Below are 25,112 nucleotides of genomic sequence, written 5' to 3' on the forward strand. Positions count from 1 at the left end.
TTTACATATTAGAACATTTAAAAATAAGTTTTCGGTCTTTGCACTACTTTGAAATTTAACTGTAGTAAATGCAGTTCCGCGGAAAACTTAAAAGCCGATTATTTCTGTAAACTTATGAGAAACATTAAAAACAATTAGTTTCTGTCGCTTTTTAACGGTGATCCACGCATGTGTTTCACTACTGAGCAGGAAGCAACGTCCACTGTTTCCGCACTGCGTATTAACAGTGCGACAGTCAGAGCACAACAGTACATCGACTGCAGCTGTACACGATTTTTAAAATCAATTATTTAGCTAAAGCGTGACTAAAAAAAAAAAAACATTTATGGCTGTTGATATATCAAAATATTTTAAAATTTCATTTACCGTGACTTAGTTATAAGATATTTAATATGTAAGTAGTACCTACTTCCAAGAGTATAACACCACCAATGTACGTGTACTACGCGCTGAACAACTGTATGTAAGTGAAAAAAGGAATTTTCATTTTTCCATATGTGTTTATTTCCAGAAACAAGCACATTATGCTGGAAAGGTGTGTGTGTGTGTGTGTGTGTGTGTGTGTGTGTGTGTGTTGTGCTGCGCTGTGGTCACGACAAATTGTAGAACACTAAGCAGAAAATAGCTTCTCCAACACAAGAATAACACACACACACACACACACACACACACACACACATGCCCGAGGGAGGACTCGAACCTCCGACGGGGGGAGAGCCGCGAGAACCGTGGCAAGGCGCCCTTAGATCGCACGGCTACCCCGCGTGGTCTTCTGTTTTGTCAGGGCGTAAATTATACTTGGTATATACCAAGTACTACAGTAGGGAAAGTGTTTTCTATGTTTCTATGGTTGACAATACCTGCTTGCATTTAATGAGAACGAGATTAGTATTGACGTGGGCGAGAAAGTGGTTATGGGTTAATTTGTTGTCTTTCTCCTTAGAAGCAGGTAGCAAATAAGTTACCGTATCCTATTTCTGTTGCGAGCTCGCAGGCTCGCAACTGGTGTATATTTTAGTAATTTGGTCATAACATCCAAAAAAAAACGGTCGAAAGCCACATAAATACAAAAAATTGACAGTTACTGTATTAAATGCGTTGTCTTCTTTTACCGATACTCTGTGTCGGAGTGACACTACTAGCAGCGCTGCCTCTACAGAAATGCTAATCGTTCTAAAATACGTAATTATTCAACACGAAACTTTAATTTGATGGCACTAATCAGATGCTCACGTCTTGTATTTTTTTCCTTTCTTTCAGAAAACCACCGCACGCAGTCCCAATTTGAGAGGCATCGAGTTACTAAATTAGTGCTTTTCGAGTTTGTTAACAACTTCATGTCTCTCTTCTATATCGCCTACTACATTCAAGATATGGATTTACTCAAATACGTAAGTAACGAATTGTGGTACGCGTCCACATACTTCGGTTCACTACTAAAATATTGAATAATCTTCTTACTAAACAACGCGACAGTTGACGAACTTTCCTGTCTCTTGCAGCAAGTCGCTGTGATGTTGATCATCCTGCAGACAATAAACCACTTCCAGGAGTGTTTCCTGCCGCTTATCATGAAGTACGGGGGTAGCAAGGTAAGGTGCCTATGTTTCAGAATTATAATTTGCCCAGTAAGAGATTTTCACGTATCCCTCCTACTGCTGGACATAAACATGTTTAAGATACGGAGGGGTTGTAACACATTCAGTAATATCTCGGACCTACTTCAGATATTCAAAACTGCCTAGAATGTGGACTGTTAGTGTATTCATAAGCACACAGGGCAAAAGTCAATCGCGCCAGAAGACAGCACCGTCAGTCGCCTCACTTCGACGAGCTGAAATCGCTCGTTGATGATTAGATCCCGTACACTTGCCAATTGCGAGGATATTGATTGTTAAGTTTCACCCACTGTTCCAGATGGTCCCAGACATTTTCTATAGGCTTAAAACACACTTATTTAGCAGGTCATTCGAACTGTGGTAGCGTTCATCAAATCAGAAACGTGTGACTGTTGTTATCGTGGAAGGCAGTGTACTCAGTACGAAGATGTGAAAGAAAGAGAAACATTTGGTCACGGAGAATGCTCAAACAGAGGTCCTGATAAAGCGGCATGCCTCCCTCCTCAATCCAAATCCCCATCCACGTCTCAGACTACTTGGTATTCCGCCTAAACTCTTAACAGCATTGCAGAGGCTCTCCAACTGTACGGAATAGCACCTCAGCATCGGGCGGAATGGGGGATCCTGTCTGAAACAAGGTGCAGGTTCTTCAATCAAACGAAATTATATGGTTTCAGAGACCTTTTCGAGTCTCATATACACACACTCAAATTAAAAATTAAAAATTAAATTAGGTTGTTGATGCGAAGCATAATTGAAAGCATCCAGAATCTGGACTTGTTGGGTCACACTACACGCTAGTCTTGCCAGATGCAATTTGCGGAAAATCGATATAGGGACACAAAAAATAATTTAAATTAGCAAACATTAGACAAGTTTTTCTTAAAATACACTACTGGCCATTAAAATTGCTACACCAAGTGGAAATGCAGATGATGAACGGGTATTCATTGGACAGATATATTATACTAGAACTGACATGTGATTACATTTTCACGCAATTTGGGTGCATAGATCCTGAGAAATCGGTACCCAGAACAACCACCTCTGGCCGTAATAACAGCCTTGATACGCCTGGGCATTGAGTCAAACAGAGCTTGGATGGCGTGTACAGGTACAGCTGCCTATGCAACTTCAACACAATACCACAGTTCATCAAGAGTAGTGACTGGCTTACTGTGACGAGCCAGTTGCTCGGCCACCATTGACCAGACGTTTTCAGTTGGTGAGAGATCTGGAGAATGTGCTGGCCAGGGCAGCAGTCGAACATTTTCTGTATCCAGAAATGCCCGTACAGGACCTGCAACATGAGGTCGTGCATTATCCTGCTGAAATGTAGGGTTTCGCGGGGATCGAGTGAAGGGTGGAGCCACGCGTCGTAACACATATGAAATGTAACGTACACTGTTCAATGTGCCGTCAATGCGAACAAGAGCTGACCGAGACGTGTAACCAACGGCACCCCATACCATCACGCCGGGTGATACGCCAGTACGGCGTGTAAACAGAACCTGGAAGCTATTTGAATACCGTAGGTTTTCCTGGACAGCATTAGGCATGCTAATATGTTGTTTTTTGTGCTGCAGATGCTTTTTGTGGTCAAAAACAGTGCAACCTGCAGGCAATGCTAGAATCTGTATTTGTGTTCAAGCATACGTTTCCCGCGTTGTTCACGTTTTTTTTTTTTTCCAGCCCCTTTATGTCAGCAGCTGGATGGTCTCATAACCTCGTAGTACTTCATTTACAGCTCTCCAAAGCGGGAAGGGGGGGAGGGGGGAGACTAATATATTGCCTAGTGAACGTACCTCTAACATGTAGATAATTATGGTGCAGAATATGCAGGGCGTCCCTCCCAAAAGTCGTCAGGGACATTTTCTCTGGTTTTTCGGCAGATATTTGCAATTACCTTTCTGAAATGTGTAGCTAGAGGCAATCCAAATATACACTGCTCATCGACCCTTGGATGTGGTGCCCAGTGTCAACGGAAAGCGTCGGTTTGTTATCCGTTACAAGCAAAATTATTTTCAAAGCGGCATTTCACATGCACATTTGGTAGAGAGATCCGGAATTAGTCTAGTGCGATATTGGTTTTATCTGTATGTATCAAGATGGGCAGGAAAGCACGAGGAGTAATCAGTACTCCTCCAGCCATAGCACCGACCAGACCCGCACGGACTCCTACCGCCATGCAGAAGCGCTGCTCACTCGCTGCTAAAGTACACACTATTCGTCTTTTTTCTTTTCCTGTTAATACACACGAGGGTCACTCCAAAAGAAATGCACACTATTTTTATAAAAATACAGTTTTCATTCTGGATGTGTGAAAGTTTTACAGTGTGTAGGTGCATCCTTCCCACGTGTTTTCAAACTTAGTTCAACCTGTTCCCGTGAGTGGCGCCGTCACTGCATGTCTTCAAGATGGCTGCTACACTTGTCATAGAATTCCTATGCTGTGAAAACGAGACAGTGGGAAACATCCACAAGATCTTGAAAAAGGTGTATGGAGATGTTGCTGTCGATCGCAGTACAGTTGGTCGGTGGGCAAGCAGGTTACGTGACGAAAGCGGGCACGACAATATTGAGAATTGTCCTCGCAGCGGCAGGCCTCGTACTGCACACACTCCAGACAATGTGCAGAGAGTTAACGAATTGGTGACTGCTGACAGACGCATCACAGGGAACGAATTGTCACCCTACGTTGGGATAGGGGAAGGAAGTGTTCGCAGAATACTGAAAGTGTTGGCGTAAAAAAAGGTTTGTGCCAGGTGGGTTCCCAGGATGCTAAGAGTGGCTCACAAAGAAACCTTTGGAACAGTACGAGAATGGTGGATATGAATTTCTTGGAACAATAATAACAGGTGATGAAACATGGCTCCATCATTTTTCACCAGAGACGAAGAGGCAATCAGTGGAATGACATCATGAAAATTCACCTAAAAAAAAATTCAAAACCACACCTTTTGCTGGAAAAGTTATGGCTACGGTGTTTTTCGATTCTGAAGGACTCTTGCCTGTCGACATCGTACCAAGTGGAACCACCATAAATTCTGATGCATATGTGACGACACTGAAGAAACTTCAAGCTCGACTGAGTCGTGTTCGACCACATCGGCAAAAGCAGGATGTTTTGCTGTTGCACGACAATGCACGGCCACATGTCAGTCAAAAAACCATGGAAGCGATCACAAAACTCGGATGGACAACACTGAAACACTCGCCTTACAGGCCTGACCTGGCTCCATGTGACTATTATGTCTTTGCGAAACTCAAAGACTCTCGTCGTGGAACAACGTTTGAAGATGATGACTCCCTTGTGCACGCTGCCAAAGGGAGTAGAGAGGGATGGAAATTATGTGGAGAAATGAAAATATTGTCCCTAAAGGATGTATCTACACACTGTTCAAACATGTAGAATAAAAGATGGGTTTTAAAAAAAGTGTGCATTTCTTTTGGAGTGACCCTCGTATCTATAAAACAAATGTCGCAGTAAGATAATTTAAGACCCCTCTTTGTAATGGGCACGTAAAATTCCTCTTCAAAACTAATTTTGTGTGTTCAGGGAAACAAACTGGCGCTTTCTGTCTGCCTTGTGTGGAAGACGTGATGAGCGGTATCTATTTGTAGTCACTCCAGCTACACGTTGCTGAAAGGAAGTTGCAGATATATGTCGAAACCTCAGAGAAAATGTCCCTAACGACATCTAGAAGTAGTTGACAATGTGAAACGTCCCCTTAGAAAAATTATTGGATTACTGTGCTGGTAAACCCCTTACGTTATTTGATCTTCAAACAGCTGAGCAGAACTGAACGTACTCAGACATTTCGGTCTTTACTTATTCTGGTCAACACTACACTGACACACAATATTTTTTAGCGCAACGCAATCTTTCAAAAATCCCTACAAGAGAGTGGCTCTGATTACCAATAACCTATACCTTTCATGAATCACTTACCTCACAAAAATCTTCGTTACTCGAACTACTACAATACAGCGAACGCTCCTACTGCCAGCTAAATAAAAGATTCTAACTACTGAAGGCACTAACTACTGATAGGCATAGTTAGCAAATGAAAGATTTTGATAGAGAACAAACAATGTATTTACCTTAATAGTGTTCAAAAGTCATTATATAATCTCAGTTCATGACATGCAGTCTTACAAATTTACTGTCTCTGATGGACACACGTCCAGATCATCCGCTCTCAAAACTCCGCCATCTCTCTCCCCACATCCACCACTGCTGGCGGCTCACCTCCAACTGCGCAACGCTATGCGCTGTTAACAGCCAACTGCCGAACACTACAATAGCAAATTCCAACAATGCAATCCGGCCACAGACTGCACACAGCACAGTCAGTGATTTTCATATAGAGCGCTACATGGCGTTACCAACATAAAAACCTAAACAGCCTACTTACAAAAGTTCTAGTGGCACAAGACGGGTGTAACAGTAAAACTTGTAGAATATAATGTGCCTTTTAATTTTATACCTCTATAAAACGCAGTTCTGTTCTACAAGTTTTAAACGGCGCGTCGCCGTGTCCTTCACTGTGACTGTCACATTGCATCTGACACTGAAGCTGGCTGTTGCTGTTCTACAGATATCGAGCTTGCTGTACGGCGACGAGCTGGCGACCAAGGAGTCGATGAAGAAGGTGGCGCCGGCGACGACGTCGGAGTTCGCGGCGGTGTGTGAGATGCTGCACGACGTGCCAGAGCTGGACCCCGACGACCCGCGAGTCCAGCAGGCACGAGAGGAGGGCCTCATGGAGCCCTACGAGGTGCGCCTCTCCCAGCTCTGGCTGCCTTGCCGAGGCTCTGCACAAGAAACTTGCTCTTGTTTTTACTGCCGCCCGTCTTTCCACTGATATCACGCCGTTTCCGTCATTCATGTGGCGGTAACCGAATATATTCGTTCCCATATGTTATATGGAATGGACAGTGTCTTGAAAGGAGGATATAAGATGAACATCAACAAAAGCAAAACGAGGATAATGGAATGTATTCGAATTAAGTCGGGTGATGGTGAGGGAATTAGATTAGGAAATGAGACACGTAAAGTAGTAAAGGAGTTTTGTTATTTGAGGAGCAAAATAACTGTTGATGGTCGAAGTAGAGAGGATATCAAATGTAGACTGGCAGTGGCAAGGATAGCGTTTCTGAAGAAGAGAAATTTGTTAACATCGAGTATAGATTTAAGTGTCAGGAAGTCGTTTCTGAAAGTATTTGTATGGAGTGTAGCCATGTATGAAAGTGAAACACGGACGACAAATAGTTTGGACAAGGAGAGAATAGAAGCTTTCGAAATGTGTTGCTACAGAAGAATGCTGAAGATTAGATGGGTAGATCACATAACTAATGAGGAGGTATTGAATAGAATTGGGGAGAAGAGGAGTTTGTGGCACAACTTGACTAGAAGAAGGGATTGGTTACTAGGACATGTTCTTAGGCATCAAGGGATCACCAATTTAGTATTGGAGGGCAGCGTGGAGGGTAAAAATCGTAGAGAGAAACCAAGAGATGAATACACTAAGCAGATTCAGAAGGATGTAGGTTGCAGTAGGTACTGGGAGATGAAGAAGCTTTCACAGGATAGAGTAGCATGGAGAGCTGGATGAAACCAGTCTCAGGACTGAAGACCACAACAACAGCAATGTTATATCCAGCACCCTTCAATATTCGATACATTTTTTACCTCCGCCACGTGATTTTTTCGTCCATTGCCTTAGCATTTCTTCCACTACCCAACCTTTTCTACAGAGAATAGTTCCCTTCGGGGCTCTGTACTCCGTTGCCTTGCGGATTGCTTCACAAACCGCTCTCTGTTTTCACATTATTGTGACTCTCTTCATCTTCGCACTGACCACCTCATATCACGTAACAGCTTCAGTTCCTTATCCTTCTTCAATGTTTATTTTTCCACTACCGTTTCATCTTCTCTCTACGTTGCCTTCTTTTTTCCTTGTTGTTTCCCGTTTCTTATTTCTTCCGCTCTCTACAATTCACTGTAATTTTATTATTTTATTATTATTATTGTTTTTTGTTGCTTTAATGCCTATTTGAAACATCATTAGGCACAGAAGATCGTAAAGTTTTAGTTGACGTCAGGTAAGTTTCGATATTGACCATGCACATTGACGAATACATTGGTGTGCGAAACGTAAGAACGATAGTACCTTTCGCATTAAACGAAAGTACCTTTCGCATTGTGTGTCATTGCCAAGTAATACATCTCGAAGAAACTCGGATCATACGTAGAAGGCGCTATGGCCGAGCCGTTTCAGGCGCTTCAGTCCGGAACCACGCTGCTGCTACGGTCGCAGGTTCGAATCCTGCCTCTGGCATGGATGTGTGTGATGTCCTTAGGTTACTTACGTTTAAGTAGTTCTAAGTTCTAGGGGACTGATGACCTCAGATGTTAAGTCCCATAGTGATAAGAGCCATTTGAACCTTCCATGCCTAGGTAGCTACTACTCTTTTCAGTTTTTGCAGCTGCACTTAGAGGATATCGCCGGCCGAAAGGATTAAGGAAGGGTCCTATTTCTCCACCTGCTGTGCGGAGCATGATGTAGTAGCGAATCAACTCCGAGAAGAGGCCGATGACTGGTTGCACCACAGGTGGTTGATGAAATCGCTGTTGGTACGGCAGATAAGTCTGCGTGCAGTTCCCGATGGTCAGGCAGTGCGCGTGCTGTGTCACGATAGTTGAACATCCCGTGGTCCACTGTACGGAAGGTGCTTACAAGGGAACCTCCCCATGTTTTTTTCGTAGTTCCACACAACTTCTTCCTGTTTTCTCGATTGATCTGTGTTCAGTTTTTCAAGGCCTATCCACTGTGCCAACTTATAACTAAATCTGAGGGGGGTGCGATGGGGAGGTTCCCTTGTTAGAACCAAATGGTATCCGTACAAGATCCATATCGTACAGCAGCGTGCACCACAGGACGCACAATTACATGTTGACTTCGCTCTCCACTTTCTGGCAAGGACTGAAGTTCACGAGGGTTGGCCCTGGACCATCCTATGGACAGGCGAAGCTCATTTTCCGCTGACGGCTGTGGTGAGCACACAGAACTGCCGAGTGTGGGGATCTTCACCTCCAGTCACTGCGCATGAAGTTCCTCTGTATGGTGAACGTGTCACTCTATGGCGTGGTAACTACGGACATGCTTCGTTCTGCTGTGCAAAATGCCGCTTTCCAGAGTCTTCTGAACGCTGATGGGCGCCATATTGAGCCCATTTTATAGCAGTAATGGTACCGATAGGTAATGGTATGATGTACCGTAGCAGCACATTAAAAGTGTTTCAGCTGAATTGATTCTGCATTATTTTTCTTCCCCATGTCCTTGACATTGATGCTACCAAGTTTGCTACTCGTACGGTATTTAGTTTCCCCGTCATAACGTGTTAAATAGGGAAAGTTTCATTATAAGCCCCTGTATAAAAGCGGGTGGGGAGTATTGGGTTATCAATAGACAAGAGTTATCAGTAAAATTATACAGCCAAGAGTTCAGTGACTTCAAATGTGTACTCATTGTATGTCACCTGTGTAGCAAATCTGTCACATACATTTAAATTCTTCTATCGCTGCCCAAGCCGACTGTTCGCGATTTGACTGGGAAGGGGAAACGCGAACGAACTACCACAGTTGAACCAAGACCACGCAGACCTCGTGTGCTGACGGACGGGGATCGTCACGCATTGAAGAGAATAGTTATAACAAATAGACTAAATCAGCGGAAGAAATCACACATGATTTCCTAAGTGCTACCTGCAGTCCACCTAAGACTGTGTGAAGGGTATTAAAATGAGTAGGGTGTCCCGGTCGGGCAGCTCCTCATTTCCCACACATTTCTGTAGTGAATGCGAAGCGACGCTCGAGGTGGTGTAAAGAGCGACGGCACCGAATGGTGGACTGCTGGAAACGACGAGCTATTTGGAGTGATGAATCACGCTGTACCGTTTGCCAATCCGATGGCAAAGTTTGGATTTGACGACTGCCTGGAGAACGCTACCTGCCATTGTGTGTATTGCCAATAGCGACGAACGGAAGACGTAGTATTACAGTATGGAAGTGTTTTTCGTGGTTAGGATGTGGGCACCTTATTGTGTTTAAGAAAACGCTACATCCAGAAAGATCGTGAACACATTTTAGAGCATTGTGTACTGTGTACACTAGAGGAACATTTCGTAGGCCATGACTGTATCAGGCCGGCTGGTGTGGTCGAGCGGTTCTAGGCGCTTCAGTCTGGGACCGCGCGACCGCCACGGTCGCAGGTTCGAATCCTTCCTCGGGAATGGATGTGTGTGATGTCCTTCGGTTACTTAGGTTTAAGTAGTTCTAAGTTCTAGGGGACTGATGACCTCATATGTTGAATCCCATAGTGCTCAGAGCCATTTGAACCATTTTGACTGTATCAGCATCAGTACATATCCTGTCATACAGCAGCATCTGTGAGTCAATGGTTTATGGACAACATTCCTGAAATAGATTGACCAGCCCACAGTCCCTGCTTGATCCCAATGGAGCGAATTTGGAATGAGTTGAGCGTCGACTTCGCTCCAGATGCCAGCTCCCAACATCATCATCATCATCTTCGCTGGTTTCGGCTCTCCAGGAAGAAAGGACTGGCATTCCTCTACAGATAATCAGACATTGTGTTTAAAGTGTCCCCAAGCGGAGTTCAAGCCGCCATGAAAGAGGAGGGTGGAGACATCCCAAACTAATGTCCACTCGTAATTTGTTCAAATACCTTTGATCAGATGGTGTATGTCACATGCTTGAATGCACTCAAGAGTTTGAAGACGGATTGACAACAGATGCTTAGGCGTGTTCTGCATTGTAACTATATCATATTTATGTATTGTATTCGTTTATCACCAAGTGCGACATAGTCGCGTATACAAACAGTGATCCAATACTGTCAAATGTTTCTTATTCCAGTCTCTGATCAGAATATCAGTTCTGTAGACGATGACCAGTTTCAGTCCGTAATGACCATCCTCAGATCTACAATATAAAAATATATATTCCTAGTGAGCAGTGTGTCTTTCAACATAATATAGCAATACGTATCACAATAAACTATCGTACAACCAGGGAAATGTACAGATAAAATACGGCAAAACGTACCTTCTTTACACCGTGTCCTAAACTGATAAGGCCATAATGGCATCGTCAAAACATATAATCAGCGCAGCATCGTCATATGGATCTAAAATAAGGTGTAGAATAGGCCACATCGCCCACACAGTGATCTAAGGAGGACGTAGGCAAACAGATTTCTGGTAGCTACTGTACTTCAGTTACCAGCTGCAACTGTGTGGACGATGTGGCTATTCTACACCTTATTTTAGATCCATATGACAATGCTGCGCTGATTATATTTATATGTTTTGACGATGCTATTATGGCCTTATCACTTTAGGGCATGGTGTAAAAAAGGTACTTTTTACCGTATTTTGCCGGCCGGAGTGTCCGTGCGGCTCTAGGCGCTACAGTCTGGAGCCGCGTGACCGCTACGGTCGCAGGTTCGAATCCTGCCTCGGGCATGGATGTGTGTGATGTCCTTAGGTTAGTTAGGTTTAAGTAGTTCTAAGTTCTAGGGGACTGATGACCACAGCAGTTAAGTCCCATAGTGCTCAGAGCCATTTGAACCATTTTTTACCGTATTTTACCTGTACATTTCCCTGGATGCATGATAGCATATTGTGATACGTATTGCTATATTATGTTAAGAGACACTGCTCACTAGGGGTATATGTTTGTATATTGTAGATCTGAGGATGGTCATTACGGACTGAAACCGGTCATCGCCTAAAGAATTGATATTGTGATTAACGACTGGAATAAAAAACATTTGATTTGTAGTTGTTTATCATTATCGCTGTGTCATACTGTTACTAATTACGAAAACATCATCTGACAACTTACTAAACCTTTAGTTTCAAATGACCATGTTTCGCTGAATCGGTGTTATGAATGAAACTGCCGACACCGTCTGCTTTCGCGGGGCAATAATCACTTTAGTTATACAGACGTACCAAGTTTAGAGATGAATTAATGACAATGACTGACGAAAATAACTAGTGACTTAAAACTGGGCTTGGTTCTGGAAAGTGGAATATTAAAACTGCTACAAACCCTATACAGGGTAATACGTTAGAGTTGTCACGGGCTTGAATTATTTTATGGCAAAAGTCAGAAAAAGGCAAGCAGCCGCCGTGCGTTTGAGAGTGGCCACCTTCCGATGATGTTTACCCCACGCTATTCGCGGATAACACGTGCGGCGCGCGTAACTCGGTCAGCTGATAATCAATTTCATAGCGCCTGCCATTGAGGCGTTGTCTGCTGTGCTATAAATAGGCGGCCGTTGGCTTACCTGTGTTCACCTGACCGGCCCTTTAGACCGCGCTCATCAAGCGGTGACCTGCAGCCGATCACTTTCTACCATCATCTCCTTCAACATCTTCCCAGCTGCTTCCTGCTTGTGCATCAACATTACACCGACGTCATAGTCTCCATCCGTGCTCCCCCCCCCCCCCGTCCCTTCTCTCTCTGCCCCCCTCCTCCCTCCCCCTTCCCCTCTCCCCCATCCCCCCTCTCAATCCCTGAGGGGACGTGTAGAACTGTTGTAGTGTTCGTACTATCGTCTTGATTTGTCTACATTTAGATATCATAAACAACTTCAGACGAACAGGTTTGTTTGTGTGGCCATCCTCCGCAGCAAGCATATAAATATTTGTTTTCTAAATAAAACTGCCTTTTCCTGCTACTGGTTACTTTATTTATCCCATACGCGTTTCGCCTTCTCCTGTTCTAAGGCATCATCAGTGGGATCTATAAAGATTAGTTAGTTATAGATTATCAAACAGTTCATACGCGATTTTTGTAAATAAAGTAATTACCTACGATTTGCTGATCTGTGTTTCCTCACATCTGGTCTGGGAGGTCGCACTACCACTTTTATCACTGCCATATAATCACATCTTGTGTTCTCGCCTTCCACGCACTGTTTACCATGTTTCTCACTATTTCTTGTGGAGGACTATTGTTCTTTTGTCACTCGATACAACTATTTCGTCGTACACTGCTTTTCACAGCGTAAATATTGCGAACCTAACGAAGTATATGTTCGATACTATCTTATATTTATGATGTTTATACCGTGTGTGTGTGTGTGTGTGTGTGTGTGTGTGTGTGTGTGTGTTTGTTTGTATGAGTGAGATAGGGGGGAGGGATGGGGGGGGGTGTACTAGCTGTTATCGAGTGGCTGAAAACTTTGGTGAGAGCTATTTTGACTTTTCGTTTTAATATTCTGTGGCGGGATTCATGGCTGAGTGAGTGTAAAGATGTTGCGTTGTATTATTATTACATTGGACAGTATTATTATATTAATACTTTTTGCGAACGTTATTCGATTACTTTATCTATTAGTGTAAATAATGAATTGCTTGGCATGTGTACTTGGTCATTACTTTTCAGCGCCCCCGTATACAGTTGCACACTTCCGGAGTGAATTTGTATTCAGATCTTGCGCTGCAGAACAGTGCAATGCTAAGAAAATAAAATTCCACCCTCACCTCAGTCGAGTTTCAGGTCTAACCTACAGTTACTGTCTGTTCGTCTTAGTCAGCATAAAAAATGGTATCGTTAATAATATTGTAACAATGCCTTTTTCTTGGTTACATGGCTTGTAATGTGGCGTTCCGGCGTATAGCAGTGAGGCCATTGTGTGTATCGGATCTTTGCTGACAGAATGATATGTATGTGGTATGGTGTAATATGTAACATGTATTCTCACTATCGGAAAATTATAGGACCATTTATGCAAGTAAACGATAGTCGACACGTCGCAAATCTCTTCATGTTTATCCTCATCTTTAATATCTAGGAACGTCATGCTGAAAACTGCTGAATTCTAGGGCCAGAAGTATTTTAGTGTAGTGTGGAGTGACACTTAGGCTTAAATGGATGCAAGGGCAGTAGTAGTCAACAAGTGCCTCAACAGTATTCGTGGAGCAACAATACATGCTTCTTCTTTCACTATTCTTTATGTAAAACTCAGTGCGTCTATTACAGATTCTTCCAGTCATTGTAACAAGTAATTAAGTGCAAATTGTTGTTTCCAAGTCAGTTATCACATTATTTCCTTTAATTATTTTTGTACAAGATGTTTCAAACCTACCATTCAGACATTTCTTCTCGTAAGGTTTCAGGCAAATCGAAAAGGGTTAAGTGATTGGAGGAATTACGTTGTCTGGAATATGCTGGAAATTGAAATCGTTCAGCTTTGGAATATCAAATGGGCACATGGAAAAACTTAGTACATTTTGAAAAAAAATTCAAAAAGACCATTTTTGTCTAAAAAGTTATTTTTGCATTTTGTGATATTTTGGCGATAACAAAATCTCTTCCTAGAGCTGACTGAAAAACACTGAAAGAAAGAAAAAGAAATTTTGTATGATAACTTCCGTACTTTTTAACGTCGCGATGATGGAAGAACTTTGTCTCACGCTTTTAACTCCAAAAAGCTTTATTTGCCATTTCTAAACATAACAAATTATTAGAAAATCATTGTTTTTCTGTGTGGTGACAGGCGTTAAGAACGCATTGCACCTTGCTCTTAGCCTTGTCTGTCTTTGTGCAGTTTGAATACTCTGAACAATCTATGCATGTGTGAGCGTACAGCAGTACAGCTTGCTTCATTAGTTATGTCATCGTGCATTGTAGGTCACTGCTGATACACAATATCCGTGATGTGTCTCACAAGAGATATAATCAAGGGACTCAAACGTGGTGACAATGGTGGCAAAGTTACTGGCTCGTCTCTACCAATCCGTTCACCAGGAAAAATTTGCTGTAAGTTACTCCCGGCTAGCAAGTAATCATATGCGGGACAACCGTCTTGCTTGTGGAACATTATCTGTCAACTCTGTCAGCCCATGTTTCAGAAATTCGAATACCGCATTGTTTATCAAAATTTATAACGCCTGATAATTTCATCATAGATGAGTCCGCACCTGGTATTCATGGTCTTACTTACGTAATCAATGTCGGTTATCTTGTGACCAATAGTGATCACTGTGCATATCTGCCGTGACATTAGATGTGAAAGTTGCTTCGTCAGTCCACAATATGGCAGTCATGAGGTCAATTTGTTCATTACGAAAAGTAATTATTGTCTGGAAGTAACCCTCGTTTAATGTCTGATAAAGAATAATATGAGACGAGTGAAAATAACTATCCTCTAGAATTTTCCAGACGGTACTTCCCATGCGAATCGCATATATACTTTTTGGTCGAAATTTAATAAAGCAAGAATGTCTGCACTTGTTTTTTAGTTTCATAGGCCATAAATCATTTGTTCGATTTTAGTTGTAATGATGTGGTACGAGTCTTTTTATATTTATATTACATATTCATTTGTATGTATGGGGACGTTCTGACCAAATACAAGCGAGCGCGCTTTTGTGTGTGTGTGTGTGTGTGTGTGTGTGTGTGTGTGTGTGTGTGTGTGTGTGTGTGAGTGTGTGAGTGGTTTTGTTGATGATGATCATCCATTCGTCGAATGGGGAATTTAAGCTCGCCGGCTCTCGTGGTGCTCTTCGAGAGGAGTAGGCTTTCTCCCTTCTCCCTTCTCCCGTCGCCGTCGTCGTCGTCAACATCATACAACACAATCATTACACAGCACTATACGCGAATCCATTACACTCAGCTGTATTCTACAAATACACATAGGGCAGAACTCTTTAATAATCCACAAGGGCGCAAATTTCTTTTGGAATGAGAGGCTATGTCCACCTCCAGAGTCAAATTTTTGCGGGCTATGCATTTACTGCATACGGAGGACAATAGTCCTGTGATTCACCTGGAAAAAACTTGAGTTTAGCAAAATCATTCGAACAAGTATGTATTACACGGCCCCGTGAAAAATGGTGGCACGAAAATGTCTGCAGAAGTATTTTTATAGCGAATATCGGTGTTTCAGATGTTGGGTGTAGTGACGAAGCGTTTTGAAGAGCTGCAGACATAATCCGTTAGGGCGATAGGAAATATTCTCGAACGAAATCCTGGTGGTACCGTGCAAGTTTTCGATCGCTGCCGCGCTTGGAGTAAATTTCGTTCATAGGCGCCACGAAACAGTAACGATGTTTCGACGACGTTCAACAGTAAGCAAATTCATCATCGACGACATTTTTCGCTGCGCAGATGAAATAATTACACACTTCTTACGGTATTTTATTTTATTTTTTTGTGCGAAGTAACTCTGTTTTCATAACGAAATGTTTATCACATGCATTTATAAGATTAAACAATCTTCATACATTTTTTCACTCCAAATGTGTTAGTTTCCTGGCTGTTTCAACAGCTGAAGTAAAAAAATACACTGACGGGAAAAAATCGCGAAGCCAAAAAATAATTAACGTCGAGTAATCAAATTTCGGGAATACATTTATTCAGGTGACATCGTTTGCCGCGCGGGATCAGCCGAGCGGTCTATGGGCGCTGCAGTCATAGACTGTGCGGCTGGTCCCGGCGGAGGTTCGAGTCCTCCCTCGGGCATGGGTGTTCGTGTTTGTCCTTAGGATAATTTGGTTAAGTAGTGTGTAAGCTTAGGGACTGATGACCTTAGCGTCCTTAGGATACTTTAGGTTAAGTAGTGTGTAAGCTTAGGGACTGATGACATTAGCAGTTAAGTCCCATAAGATTTCACACACATTTGAACATTTTTTGACATCGTTTAGTGATTAACATTGGAAGATAAGTAAGCGCGAGATAAGCCAGTGCAAATGTGAAACGCTGGTACATTAATAACCGATGTAACAGCCAGAATGTTGTGACTCTTGAAATTTTCCCGGCGTATCGAATATTCCATAAGATTTCGGGATTGCAGCCGGATCTCATCGACTTCTTTCCACGATATTTCGGCTGCCAACCTTACAGCTGTCTTCAGGCGAGTGTTTGACACTGGAGATTGCTAGTGCAAGTCGCTCTATTTATACTTAAAAGTGCCGCAGGCGCGCATGCGCAAGTTACCGTAGCATGCGCGCCGCCTGTCGATTCCAAGGCCCTCTACAATATTACTGCATCTATGGAGCGCCAACGAATGCATGAAAAAAGTAAAACATGCACACAGATGTGTCCAAAACAATAAAAGGAAAATTTCAATATTAAATTTAAAATTACTTGTCGCTCGACAACTGGCCTCCATCCTTCCAACAAACACACGGCCGTCAGCGGCACCGAGGCAGAACAAGCTTTCATCAGGAAACACAGCAAACTTCCACTCAGCCCTGCGATGGGCTCTCGCTGAAGTCGCAAATGGAGGTGGTTTGGGGTCACTGGAAGGCACGCTATAGGGCGTGTGGCTCGGATCTGTTCTTGATGTAACCGATTTGTACCAGGCCGTTGTGTCACTCTGATGCCAACAGCTGCTCAGTGGTCTTCCCCTTTGGTAGTGCCACGTGGCCGTCCGGAGCCTGGTCGTCTTGCGACCCTATGGCTCGTGACAACCGCGCCAGCAATCGTGTACAGTGCCTACATGCTTGCCAAGTCTTTCCGTACTATTACAAAAGGAACATCCACCTTCTCTTAGCCCTATTATATGACCTCGTTCAAACCGAGGAGTTGACAGTGGCGTCATAGTCGCCTCAAAGGCATCCTTGAGTGACATCAGTTCCCCACGTCCAATCTCAGAAGTGACTACATCTACGTGATTACTCTGCTATTCACAATAAAGTGCCTGGCAGAGGGTTCAATGAACCACCATCAAGCTGTCTCTCTACCGTCCCACTCTCGAACGGCACGCGGGAAAAACGAGCACTTAAATTTTTCTCTGCGAGCCCTGATTTCTCTTATTTTATCGTGATGATAATTTCTCCCTATGTAGGTGGGTACGAACAGAATGTTTTCGCAATCGGAGGAGAAAACTGGTGATTGAAATTTCATGAGAAGATCCCGTTGCAACAAAAAATGCCTTTGTTCTAATGATTGCCACTCCAGTTCATGTACCATGTCTGTGGCACTATCTCCCCTATTTCGCGATAGTGCAAATCGAGCTGCCCTTCTTTGTACATTTTCGATGTCATCCTTCAGTCCCACCTGATGCGGATCCCACGCCGCACAACAGTACTCCAGAATAGGGCGTACAACCGTGGTGTAAGCAGTCTCTTTAGTAGACCTGTTGCACCTTCTAAGTGTTCTGCCAATGAATCGCAGTCTTTGGTTTGCTCTACCCACAACACTATGTGATCATTCCAATTTACGTTATTTGTAATTGTAATCTCTAAGCATTTAGTTGAATTTACAGCCTTCAGATTTGTGTGACTTATCGCGTAATCGAAATTTAGCTGATTTCTTTTAGTACTCACGTGAATAACTTCACACTTTTCCTTATTCAGGGTCAATTGCCACTTTTCGCACCACACAGGTATCTTATCTAAATCATTTTGCAAGTCGTTTTCATCATCTGATGACTTCACAAGACTGTGAATGACAGCATCATCTGCAAACAATCTAAGACGGCTACTCAGATTGTCTCCTATGTCCTTAATATAGATCAGGAGAAATAGAGGGCCTATAACATTTCCTTGCGCAACGCCGGATATTAATTCTGTTTTACTCGATGACTTTCCTTCTATTAGTACGAACTGCGACCTTTCTGACAGGAAATCACGAATTCAGTCGCACACCTGACGCGATACTCCGTAGGCACGCAGTTTGGTTAGAAGACGCTTGTGAGGAACGGTGTCGAAAGCCTTCTGGAAATCTAAAAATATGGAATCAATTTGACATCCCCTGTCGATAGCACTTATTACTTCCTGAGTGTTTAGAGATTGTTGTTTCACAAGAACGACATTTTCTGAATCCGTTCTGAGTGTGTGTCAATAAATCGTTTTGTTCGAGGTACTTCATAAAGTTCGAATACAGTATATGTGCCAAAACCCTACTGAAAATCGACGTCAGTGATATAGGCCTGTAATTCAGCGGGCGGCCGCGGTGGCCGTGCGGTTCTGGCGCTGCAGTCCGGAACCGCGGGACTGCTACGGTCGCAGGTTCGAATCCTGCCTCGGGCATGGGTGTGTGTGATGTCCTTAGGTTAGTTAGGTTTAAGTAGTTCTAAGTTCTAGGGGACTTATGACCTAAGATGTTGAGTCCCATAGTGCTCAGAGCCATTTTGTAATTCAGCGGATTACTCCTACTTCTCTTTTTGGGTATTGGTGTGACTTGAGCAATTTTCCAGTCTTTAGGTACGAATCTTTCTGTGAGCGTGTGATCGTATATAACTGCTAAATATGGAGCTATTTTACAAGCATACTCTGAGAGGAACCTGACTGGTATACAATCTGGACCAGAGGCCTTTCCTTTATTAAGTGATTTAAGCTACTTCGTTACTCCGAGGATATCTACTTCTATGTTTCCCATCTTGGCAGTTGTTTTTGATTGGAATTCAGGAATATTTACTTCGTCTTCTTTGGTGAAGGAGTTTCGGATAACCGTGTTTAATAACTCTGCTTTAGGGGCACTGTCATCTGTGACTTCACCGTTGTTATCGGGCAGTGAAGGTATTGATTGCGTCTTGCCACTGGTGTGCTTTATGTATGACCAGAATCTCTTTGGGTTTTCTGCCAGATTTCGAGACAGCATTTCGTTGTGGAAATTATTAAAAGCATCTCGCATTGAAGTACGCGCCATATTTCGAACTTCTGTAAAAGTTTGCCAGTCTTGGGATTTTGTGTTCTTTTAAATTTGGCATACTTTTCTCGCTGCTTCTGCAACAGCGATCTGACCCGTTTTGTGTACCATGAGGGGATCAGTACCATCACTTATTAATTTATGTGGTATATATCTCTCAATTGCTGTCGATACTATCTCTTTGAAAACATTCCACAACTTTTCTACACTTACATGATCAGATCGGAAGGAATGAAGACTGTCTCTTAAAAAGGCGTTAAGAGCAATTTTTATCAGATTTTTTAAATATATACTTCGCGTTTCTTTTTGATGGTTGTAGGTGTTACGGTATTCAGCCTAGCAGCAACTGCCTTGTGGTCGCTAATCCCTGTATTCGTCACAATACTCACTATTTGTCCAGGATTATTTGTTGCTAAAGGGTCAAGTATGCTTTCGCAAACATTTACGCTTCGAGTGAGCTCATGAACTAATTGTTCAAAATAATTTTCTGAGGAAGCATTCAGTACAAATTCGGATGATTTTTTATGCCTGCCGCGGGCTTTAAACGTATAATTTTTCCAGCATATCGAGGATATGTCACCACAGACTATAATTGTATGAGCGGGGTACTTATTTGAAATGAGACTCAAGTTTTCTTTGAACTGTTCAGCAACTATATCTTCTGAGTCTGGGGTTCGGTAAAACGATCCAATGAGTAGTTTAGTCCGATTGTCAGGTATAACCTCTACCCGTCCTATTTCACACGAACTATCTACTTCAATTTCGCTACAAGGCAGACTACTTCTGACAGCAATAAACACTACACCACCAACTGTATTTAATCTATCGTTTCTGAACACTGTTAGATCGTTCGAAAAAATTTCGGCTGAACTTATTTCCGGCTTTAGCCAGCTCTCTTTACCTTCAACTATTTGAGCTTCAGTGCTTTCTATTAGGGCTTGGAGCTCTGGTTCTTTCCCAGCACAGCTACGACAATTTACAACTACAATACCAATCGTTTCTACAACTACCTTACTGTGTTTTACCTGCCCACTTTTAGACGGACGTTTCTTCTGTGGTTCCCTGAGGCCCTCTAACTTAAAAAACCGTCCAGTCCCTTCCACACAGCCCCCGCTACCCGTGTAGCCGCCTCTTGTGTGTAGTGGACTCCTGACCTGTTAAGCGGAACCCGGAAACCCACCACCCGATGGCACAAATCAAGGAATCTGCAGCCTACACGGTCACAGAACCGCCAGAGCCTCTGATTCAAACCCTCCACTCGGCTCTGCACCAAAGGACTGCAGTCGGTTCTATCGACGATGCTGCAGATGGTGAGCTCCGCCTTAATCTCGGAAGAAAGACTGGGAGTCCTTACCATTTCCGCTAGCCGCCCGAAACCAGACAGAATCTGCTCCGATCCAAAGCGACACGACCGTTACAACGGTTACTATTATTCGACTGACCCTAAATTTGAATAGACATCATCTTTCAGATGTAGAAACACGCCTACCAACTTTAGTATATATCGTACAACTCCTCCTTGGTGTTCCGGTTTTTTTCCCGTCAGTGTATTTTCCTGAAAATTTCCTGTAACGTCAGTTTTTATTTTTTTCGTAACAGTAGGTAGTAAGTTTCTTTTGGAAAGTACTGCATCATGTTTGACTAAAACTAAAAAATCTAGGACATTTTTGCGTAATTGTTACTAACATTTGAAATTACCGCTAACGGACAATACTGTAAGACCTTATGATGACCTGGATCTTCCTATTTTCGTCTTTTACAGCACCACTATAGCAGCTGATAGCCAAATTCAGATCCAATTGAATTCCCAGCTATTCATCGATTAGTTGCATCGCTGGGAAAGCGCGAAAACACACTTATGGGATTACGCTGTTCAGATTTATCGTTGACACATGTATTGAGGATATTTACGTGAAACACTCTTGCCCTGTGTGCAGGGCACGTACGACGACTACCTGGAGATGTTCGTGCAGTTCGGCTACGTGTTCCTGTTTTCGTCGGCGTACCCCATCGCCGCCTTCTGGGCCGTCTTCAACAACGTCATCGAGATCCGCGCCGACGCCTTCAAGCTGTGTCGCGTCTACCAGAGGCCGATGGCCCGCAGAGTCAAGGACATCGGCGCCTGGCAGGTACAGTCAACAATCCCGCACAGCGCGTCATCCACACGGATGGTTCCAGAATGCGATAACAGTGGAAGAGATTTTCAAACAAGTTGTGGGTGGTTGGAAAGTGTGAGGAGTAGTTCAGGTAACTACGGTCCTAGAGAACATTTAGTGAGAGAAAATTGAGGAACGAAGTGTGAGGCGTTAGATCAGACGAAAGGGAAGCTTAGAATTTTAACGTCCAGTAGACAGTGATATATGGGGTGTTCAAAAAAGTCTCTCCGCAGTGCCTTATGATTGTTAGCTGCGCCTGCCGTATGCCGCAGTGAATATACCGAAATGAAACTCAGTGAAATAAAAGTTATTAATTTATTGAATATTCAAAATTTACTTACAAATTTTCACATTAAATGTAACATTTCTTCTGTAACAGAAGCAGTGAAAGTGGATATTGCACTTCCCAATTCATCGATGGATTTTGGACGTTTTTTTACAGACAGTTGGTTTCGGTGCTCCCCAGGAGAAAAAGTCAGGTGGTGTTAGGTCAGGCGATCGTGAGGCCAAAGCCCCTGTGAAATTATGCGATCACCTAAAACATCAGCAAGCAGCGACATTGAAACGCGAGGTTTGCGCGGTTACACCATCTTGTTGAAAATAAGTTCAGAATTTCACTTTATACAAGTTCTCCTATGAATGGGTACAGAATATCATTGCAGTATCGTTGTGCGTTTATTGTTTCGTTGATAAATATGGGACCCACAATCCGACGTCTAGAAATTGCAATCCAAACTCCTATTTTCACAGAATGAAGTGGTTCCTCATGAATAGACAATGGATTTGCACTACTCCACATACGAGAACTTCGCGAGTTCATGTACCTGGATAAATGAAACCACGCCTCATCAGTGAAAAACGTTTGATTAAGAATATCCCTTCCATTTTGTTGAACGAAATGTTTGAAACATTGACAATAATGCATTCTCTTGCCATGATCAGTATTTTTCAGTTCTTGCACGACTGTCACTTTGTATGGGAAAAGTTCTAATTTTTTCCTTACAGCTGTGTGGGCCTTTCCGACACTAACATCGATTTCCTGGGCGAGTTTTCTTACTGACTTGTTCGGACTCACTGACATTTTATTGGAAATATCGAGTAGTTTACCCTCAGACAAAACGCTAGGACGACCACTTCTCGGTGCATCTGTAACTGAACCCGTACTTCGAAATTTGTTAATCAAATCTCGCACAGTATCGCGATGTGGGAGTGTTGTCGCCGGGAAAACTGAATTAAATGTTTGACGAACTGAAACTGTATTTACCGCCAGCTTTGAACATTCGTTCGACTAAAACCACACGTTCTTCAATGGTTAGCATTTTAACAGTGACAAAAACGAAACAAACGAACAAAGGAACTAAACTTAAACGTTCACGTCAACACGTAACGACACACACCGATACTACTGACGCTGGCTCAGATACACGGAACAGTGGAATGTTGGGAGAGCCCACTTGAAGGGAGGCAACCCAGGCAGGCGAACAATCATCGGCACTCGGAGACTTTTTGAACACCCCGTACTTAGAAACGGAGTACAAATGGGAGAAGGATAGAGAAAGCTATCGTATAAAGCGTGTAAGGAAAATTCATTACATTCGCTTGAAGTAACTAAAGGAAACTACTGAAAGCTAGAGCAGAGTAACCGGGAAGAGCACGGGAGCCGCGCTTCTTCCGTGTATTACTTGAGGTTTATTTATTACTGCACCTTTATTGATGTATCGCTCGGTTATTGGATTTTAAGGCTCTGCGACCGGTTGCCAGAGTCAAACACCGCCCTTCATTCATTACCCAACTTGATGCAATATGCTGTAGTCAGCCAGTGGCAGAATCAAACGTCCGTGCAGTGCCGCGTTGATCACAGTGTGAGCTTCAATTACGTATTATTCTTTTACTTCAGATGTAAATGTACCGAAGTAGTTACAATAATAATAATGGTGATGGTGATGGTGATGGTGATGGTGATGGTGATGGTGATGGTGATGGTGATGGTGATGGTGATGGTGATGGTGATGATGATGATAATATAATAATAATAAAACCCATGGAGGCCCGGGAAACGAATAGGCCTCCGGTATGTTCTGCCAGTCGTAAAAGGCGACGAAAAGAACAAACCACTAATAGGGCTAACACCCCTTTTAGTGTGATTAATTGGTCCAGGACAGAACTAACGAAGCCTCGTACAAGCGCTGTCATGGTCGGGGACAACGCTTGAACCCTATGCCCGTACACAACGGTAACGACACTGCTAGCCACACGGAAAATGATTTAAATCCAAATAGAGGTGTTTTGCAGGATATGCTTCCTGCAACCACTCTAGAAGGAAAACAAAGACAGAGGATGAGATGGTCAGATGAAGTTAACCGACACCTCATGTTCTGTTATTACCAAGCAACAAACTTAGGAACCAACACAACTGGATACAGATCACAAGTACACACAACATTTATTAACAGATACCCAGAATTAAAATTTTTAATAGAACGACTAGCTGATCAGATCCGTGTAATAATAAAAAATAACAGGATACCCCAGTCAGAATTAGAAAACATCAAACAACAAGTACAACAAATACTGGAACAAAATAATGTGCAAACAGAAGAAGAAGAAAATACAGTAATGGACTTAAATATCCCAGATCAAACAAAGAACAACACGCATCAATTAAACAATCAGAGGAAAACGAAATCTTAAGACAGCCACCAGAACAAGCACAAATAGAACACGAAGTGACACACATGTTACATATAGAAGAAAAATTTCAGCTTACACATATAGAATACAAAGACACAAATACAGACATTAGACCATTCTTGCATACACCACCAAATAACCCACAAGTCGAAACAACAACTACTACTATCAACACAATCATACACAACAAAATAAATGAAAGTACAACTATGGAAGAGTTACAACTACTAGTTTATATAGGAGCACTCACTACACTAAATATACACACTAGGCAGAGATCAGAACCAACCAACACATAGAAGAAACCCACAAAACCAGCATGGCAACACAGGCTACAGATCAGGATAGAAAAACTGAGAAAAGACATCGGACAGCTAACACAATTTATAAGAAATGAAATATCAGACAAAAACGGAAAAGGTTAGGTAAAATTTCACAACAAGAAGCGATAGACCAATTAGATGAAAAGAAGCAGAAGTTACAAGCATTGGCCAAACGACTTAGAAGATACAAAAAAAAGTGAAAATAGAAGGAAACAAAACCAAACATTCAAAACAAACCAAAAGAAATTTTACCAGACAATAGATCACACACACATTAAAATAGACAATCCACCAAACATAACAGACATGGAACACTTCTGGAGCAACATATGGTCCAACCTGGTACAACACAACAGGCATGCATGGTGGATACAAGCAGAAACAGACACATACAAGATCATACCACAAATGCCTGAAGTGATAATTTTGCAACATGAAGTCACCCAAGCAATTAATTCTACTCACAATTGGAAAGCCCCTGGAAAAGATAAAACTCAAATTTCTGGCTAAAGAAGTTCACCTCAACACATTCACATCTAACTAAATTATTTAACAGTTCCATTGCTGACCCATACACATTTCCTGATACACTTACACATGGTATAACTTACCTGAAACCTAAAGA

At 42.7% G+C, this 25,112-nt stretch overlaps 1 protein-coding gene across 2 annotated transcripts in view; it reads left to right on the forward strand.

Moving 5' to 3' along the window:
* LOC126235821 (anoctamin-10) overlaps nucleotides 1-25,112 on the forward strand; it is a 310,819-nt gene that overhangs the window by 239,746 nt on the left and 45,961 nt on the right. For both annotated transcript variants that reach the window (XM_049944670.1, XM_049944671.1), the window contains 4 exons: nucleotides 1,261-1,391; nucleotides 1,503-1,592; nucleotides 6,221-6,400; nucleotides 21,255-21,446. In XM_049944670.1, coding sequence (XP_049800627.1) covers nucleotides 1,261-1,391; nucleotides 1,503-1,592; nucleotides 6,221-6,400; nucleotides 21,255-21,446 — 593 coding nt within the window. The remainder of the gene's footprint in view (nucleotides 1-1,260; nucleotides 1,392-1,502; nucleotides 1,593-6,220; nucleotides 6,401-21,254; nucleotides 21,447-25,112) is intronic.

Source organism: Schistocerca nitens, chromosome 2 (genome assembly GCF_023898315.1).
Source record: "Schistocerca nitens isolate TAMUIC-IGC-003100 chromosome 2, iqSchNite1.1, whole genome shotgun sequence".
Lineage (NCBI taxonomy): Eukaryota > Metazoa > Arthropoda > Insecta > Orthoptera > Acrididae > Schistocerca > Schistocerca nitens.